This window comes from Copidosoma floridanum, unplaced genomic scaffold (genome assembly GCF_036245765.1).
Source record: "Copidosoma floridanum isolate Cflo_tuat_1 unplaced genomic scaffold, Cflo_Japanese_pri ptg000001l, whole genome shotgun sequence".
NCBI classification, from domain to species: domain Eukaryota; kingdom Metazoa; phylum Arthropoda; class Insecta; order Hymenoptera; family Encyrtidae; genus Copidosoma; species Copidosoma floridanum.
The window spans coordinates 13,974,771-13,980,230 of NW_028321878.1; the positions used below are offsets into that span (position 1 = coordinate 13,974,771).

The window sequence follows — 5,460 nt, forward strand, 5'->3', positions numbered from 1 at the left end:
TCAATCAGAGCATTTATGATTAGAGCCATTTAGTCAATTGTAAACCAGCCGCAACTCATGACGAAGCTATAAAATAAAAAAATAACGATATGTGTGTTTTTGGCGGCAAGTTAACAATCTTTTTTATGCTTGAAAGTTTATCTTCAAAAGTACAAATACATAGGAGGTCGATTTTTTGGTAGAAAATAGATTGTTAACTTGCCGCCAAAAACACACGTAACGTTATTTTTTCATTTTATAGCTTCATCATGAGTTGCGGCTGGTTTATAATTGACTAAATGGCTCTAATCCTGAATGCTCTGATTGAGAATTTTAGGAGCCACTTTTGGCGAAAAATAAAGACCGCTAGATGGCGCTGATCCAAATAACTATTGCTATTTACAGCAAAGTCACTTTGATAATTACAAACCAGCCGCAACTAATCTTACAGATAGATAATAAAAAGTTGACGTGGTTTGTGCTGTTTGCGGCAAGTTTTCAATCTATTTTTCACCCAAAAGTCGACCTCCAAAAATATAGATATTCATATGGTTTAATGAAATCGACCATATGGCATTACTTAGTAGTAATTACTTTAATTACTTTAATTACTACACGTAACTTAACGTACATCTTACACCTTGCTCTCTTTACCAGGATGATAAAATCAGAGGCTGTAAAGTTACGTAGGTCGTGGTGGTAACGCCGCTTGAAGGGTGTTTTCCGCAATCGTCACCAGCAAATAATAGTGGGTTGCGCTCTACGTTACCATCAGGACGGCAAGTCAACTATACCTTGAATTAAACTGTGGCGCTAATATATATTCCGTAATCTGGCCAGTTAAAACAGCAGACGTGAAAGTCGAGAAAAAAGTAAAGATTTCATCGCTGTTGATTGTCGTCTGCTATTTTAACATGCGGCTAGATTACGGAACAGAGCGCCAGTTAATTCAAGGTAACTGACCTGGAGCCGTACCATATAACTTTTTTTAGCTTCGCGGGCCTATGTTATAACATAGGCCGATGTACAGAAAAATAGTTATATGGTACGGCCCCTGACGGTAACGAAGAGCGCAACCTCAAATTACTTGCTGGTGACGATTTCGGAAAACACCCCCTATACATATGGTCGCAACTATGTTGACTGACAGAGAACACAGTATAGGTCTGTTCAGTCTGTTCACTCAATTTGAGTTTAGTGGAACAGTGGAACCCCCTTTTCAATATGAACGTTCACAATGAAAATTATTTAATAAGCAAAAAAAAAATGTCTACTTATGTGAATAGCTCCTAAGTTCGGGCAAGCGCAGGCGAGCGCGGGTTGACGGCGTGCGCCCAATCTCGGTCCCCGAACAAACCTACTGACTCAGAGTGGGAGAGCAGCAGAAATTTTTGGCTAGGGGGAAATACACGTGTCAACGAAAAAGTTTGTATTTGGTTATAAACTCTGATTATAAATATATTAAATATAACAAACCAATGTGTATAACGTGTCGTGTTAGTACAGACATCAAAAAGCTTATACAATTCGTTACATAAATGTGATTTTACGTTACTTGTGTCAGTTTAAACTCTGGTTGTTAACATGAAGCGGCCGGTCGAAGCCGTTATCGAGGACGTTATCATTGCACCCGACAAAATACAGCCCATAATAGGTGCCGCATATACCTCACCTTTGTTTATTTACAATCATTTTTTGAACATTGAATGATGAAAACCTCTTGTCACAGTGAATTTCCAGAATGGCGAGCTCAAGGACGAAGAAGCCAAAAAGATGAAGTGCGGCGTGTACCGCGACGAAAAGGATCAGTACGTGCTTGCCATGTCCAACAACAACATAGTCTACAAGGGCACGAGGCCGGATTTGAACAAGGAGCTGACGTACACGATGCTGGCCGTGCACAACAAAAAAACCGGCAAGATCAAATTGATCCAAGCCGAGAGGTGGAACGTCTGTCCTGTGCTCGACCAGCACGTCGATATGAACGTCAAGGACGAGGACATACTCTACGAGCTGAACACCCAGTTTGCAATAAAAAAGGTGCAACGCAAAACCGAACAGTACCAAAAGATGAAAATCGACGTCAATGCCATCAAAGATAATTACGAACAAAAAGCAGCCAGTCAGTTTATTTGCTTTACAGAGAGTGATGGTATTTACTCGGATTTTTGTAACACAAATTGTTTCAGATATTGACATCGACACGTCAAGGCTCGAAGCTTCTGCAAAGGATGATCAAACGTTGCAACTACCACGTTGCAACAGAGACGCGGATAATGTGTCCAAGGTCTACGATATCAATGATATCGTGCCAAACAAACTTTTGATGGGACTCTACAACCAAGCTGAAAAAGTCGCGAAATCAGACTTGTCCAAGTACGTGTCTAAATTGAAAATGTTTAACTTTTAGATATCGATTCTTTATAATTGTAACGTCACTTTCAGAAAACCCGCGTTTTTCGTCAAAACTGTAGAAACTTTCAAAGAGAACGAAGATGCAGTTGAAAAAATAGCACTGTTACTGTACATAGAGTGTGTAACTAACTGGTTTAATACTCCAATGAAATCTGCCAAAAAAGATTCAAGCGTGTGTCCATACTCAGCAGATGTAGCGAATCACATAGTTGAGAGTTACAGTGTGCTCAGTGCTAACGGAAGGTTTGTTATTAACATTCAATACTATTACAAAATTTATTTCTGAATTGACAAACACAACGTTGTACAATATTATTGTGAACGTATTAGGATCTTGATCTAATAGTTGTAAAATATATTTTCAGGTGTAGACCAAATTCAATGAGGGACAAAGGAATCATGCACTCCATAATAATAGGCCTCACGATATGGAACTACATTTTAGATTTGGAACTATTTTCCAGTTTATTCAAGTTCCGATTGGGCCTAAAGAAGCTTCAAGAGCTTGCAAGACTCTTGTGTGCAGTGCCACTCAAAGACGACAAGCAGCGCGTTACGCTTAAATTACCTCTGCCCGCAGAAGCGCCTAGAGTTCAGGCAAAAAGAAAATTAAAACGTTGAGCTAAGTGTGCATAGTTTTAAAGTAAGTTTGTAAATTGTGGAATATTTTCAATAAAATTTTTAATCTATTTTTTAATAACTCAACGTTGTAACTACACCAGTCAGTCCAGTCGCATCGTACCCTTAGCCAGGTACTGTCGCGTTTTTCTAGCTCCTTCCAACAAAAGTAGAAACAAGGTAGCATTAAAGTCGGTGAAAAAAATTTTTGTTTCTTTGGATCGAATAAAAATCATACATCCCTACCTCTCCCCAACTTTTAAGCTTCAAAGCTTTTAAAAGTTAAAGTGGCTTTGTTAAAATTCGAAGAGCCGGTTTGAGCGTAGGTTAGGAGTTAGGATTATTATGACGACAGCCATGTTTGGTGGGCGGCTACTTATCAGCAGTGGGGAGAGTATCGGTCGATTGTTGCGCTGCTCACAAGTGCTCGGGACCGTCGTGCGGACGCAGGCAACCGTAACTACGAAGAAACAGAAAATGGTTTGTTCCTTGATTTTTTTTTCTTAATTTTTAATTTATTTGGTTTTTGCACGAGACTCGATATGTGCACCTTAATATTTCAAGTGCCATTAAGCTTCTTTTTGTTATTTTTTTTTTTTTTAAGCCAATGTGCTCATAGTTTCTGCATACATTCGGCCCTCTCAACAAGTGGTCGAGTTTACTTGCTGTATATACTTATGCTCTCTTGCAATCGATACTTACTTCGCAAGATTAACTCTTTGAGTAAGAAGTGAAAGGCGTTTCATTTGTGATTAAAAATATGTTCAATCCAAGTATTACGCGTTCAAGTTAATTGAGATTCATGTCCTTGAAAATATTGACGTTTCGAATTGTTCTATCCAATTTTTCTACTTAACACTGCAGTTAAGTAAAATGAGATGAAGTTTTTTAATTAATCTTATTTGTGACGGAGTGCGAATTAATTGTAGCCTCGTTCATCGTGATTAAAATGTGTTGCAAACTTTATGTCGATTAATTATGAGAATACCCAGTTAAAATATTTTTATTTTATTCCCAATGTTTTGGGAGTATCATTTAAATGTACAAAGTAAATTAGTTTGATCAAGAAAAAGGTACTGAATAACATCAAATAACCGTTGAATTTGATAAGTTTTAATTTAATCTTCAAATAAGACAAACACGTTAGTTTCTTACGCAATTCTCAAAAGATTACATGCATGTTATTAAGTATACACATTTTTTATGGGCGTACTTGTTGAATTATTGGTATTAAAATTTTCGTCGCGAATTCAAATATAACGTATAATTTATAAGACAATTACTAAATAAATAGCCATTACCAATTCATCGGTACATATCAATGGATTGTTTAAACGTGTCCTACGGAGTATTGACAAATTAATTAGTTATCAAAATTTATGAATTCTTACACTCATTTTTATAGTACTTAATTATATTTAAATTTTTCTCATTTTTATTTCAATTGCATTCGTTTTGAAATTATTTGATTCAACTTGATTTTGCGACCGATACTCACAAAGCTTTCTTTACGAGGCATTAAATAGTATTGAATTGTAATCCAAGAATCCGCGATTAATTTCTCGATCTCCATCCCATTAATGTGATGTATATTTTTATATAAATAAAAAAAAAAAAAAATATGAATTATTTTGTTGAATATGTCAGAGTTCCTGTTATTTTTTAAATTGAATTTTCTACACCTGTACCCTTTTTTTTATTAAACTTTTTGATATTTTTAACGAACGATAAGTAATTCCAAGAGCGGCAAAATAATAATGAAGCGATTTAATAATTATTATTGTAAATCTACTAATTTAAAAATTGAAAGAAACTAAACAAAATTAATTACAGCCCAAACTGAGCACCGACGATCGAGAGAAGGAGCTCAGCCCTCTGTTATCAAATGGCTGGAGCGTCCAGGACAACAGAGACGCCCTGTACAAGGAGTTTGCCTTCAAAAACTTTAACCAGGTAATAAAACCTAGACTATAATTTTTTTAACCACATAGGTAAATGGCACCTGTGTCCAACAATGCTCATCCAAACGAATTTTTTTTTTCCAGGCCTTTGGATTCATGACTCGCGTCGCTATGCAAGCCGAGAAGATGGACCACCATCCCGAATGGTTCAACGTATACAACAAAGTCAACGTAACTCTCTCGTCCCACGATGTCAATGGTCTGTCGCAGCGCGACGTGAAGCTCGCAAATTTTATAGACAAGGCCGCCAAATCCTTCACCGAATAAAACCCGACTTAACACCGTCCATTCGTTTATGATTAACAGCGTTGAAATTTTTTTTTTTTCATTCTTAGAGTGTTCTTACTTTTATATTTTGTTTTATTAATTCCTTTTGCTTCCATCGTTTCTATTATTATTAAAATATATATATATGACTATGACAATAAAAAAAAGTATGTTTAGTGACATAAGTCTGTGTAAATAAAACAAATGAGTACCTATATAT

At 36.4% G+C, this 5,460-nt stretch overlaps 2 protein-coding genes across 2 annotated transcripts; both read left to right on the forward strand.

Annotated features, from left to right (window-relative positions):
• Positions 1-1,357: 1,357 nt before the first annotated feature.
• Positions 1,358-3,068, forward strand: LOC106640592 (uncharacterized). The gene is made up of 5 exons (XM_014354671.2): positions 1,358-1,633; positions 1,709-2,101; positions 2,169-2,355; positions 2,425-2,637; positions 2,760-3,068. Exons 1-5 carry the CDS (start codon positions 1,564-1,566, stop codon positions 3,013-3,015), a joined length of 1,119 nt encoding a protein of 372 aa, XP_014210157.2. The 5' UTR covers positions 1,358-1,563; the 3' UTR covers positions 3,016-3,068.
• Positions 3,069-3,285: 217 nt separating this feature from the next.
• Pcd (pterin-4a-carbinolamine dehydratase) lies at positions 3,286-5,460 on the forward strand. The gene is made up of 3 exons (XM_023392759.2): positions 3,286-3,492; positions 4,846-4,965; positions 5,058-5,460. Exons 1-3 carry the CDS (start codon positions 3,358-3,360, stop codon positions 5,238-5,240), a joined length of 438 nt encoding a protein of 145 aa, XP_023248527.2. The 5' UTR covers positions 3,286-3,357; the 3' UTR covers positions 5,241-5,460.

What these genes read in the sequence shown, in the direction of transcription:
- LOC106640592 (XM_014354671.2), top strand. Translation starts at nt 1,564, where the DNA reads ATGAAGCGGCCGGTCGAAGCCGTTATCGAGGACGTTATCATTGCACCC. An exon ending in CAAAATACAGCCCATAATAG is followed by an intron (nt 1,634 to 1,708) that starts GTGCCGCATATA and finishes CTCTTGTCACAG; the next exon opens with TGAATTTCCAGAATGGCGAG. An exon ending in GCGAAATCAGACTTGTCCAA is followed by an intron (nt 2,356 to 2,424) that starts GTACGTGTCTAA and finishes CGTCACTTTCAG; the next exon opens with AAAACCCGCGTTTTTCGTCA.
- Pcd (XM_023392759.2), top strand. Translation starts at nt 3,358, where the DNA reads ATGACGACAGCCATGTTTGGTGGGCGGCTACTTATCAGCAGTGGGGAG. An exon ending in CTACGAAGAAACAGAAAATG is followed by an intron (nt 3,493 to 4,845) that starts GTTTGTTCCTTG and finishes AATTAATTACAG; the next exon opens with CCCAAACTGAGCACCGACGA. An exon ending in CCTTCAAAAACTTTAACCAG is followed by an intron (nt 4,966 to 5,057) that starts GTAATAAAACCT and finishes TTTTTTTTCCAG; the next exon opens with GCCTTTGGATTCATGACTCG.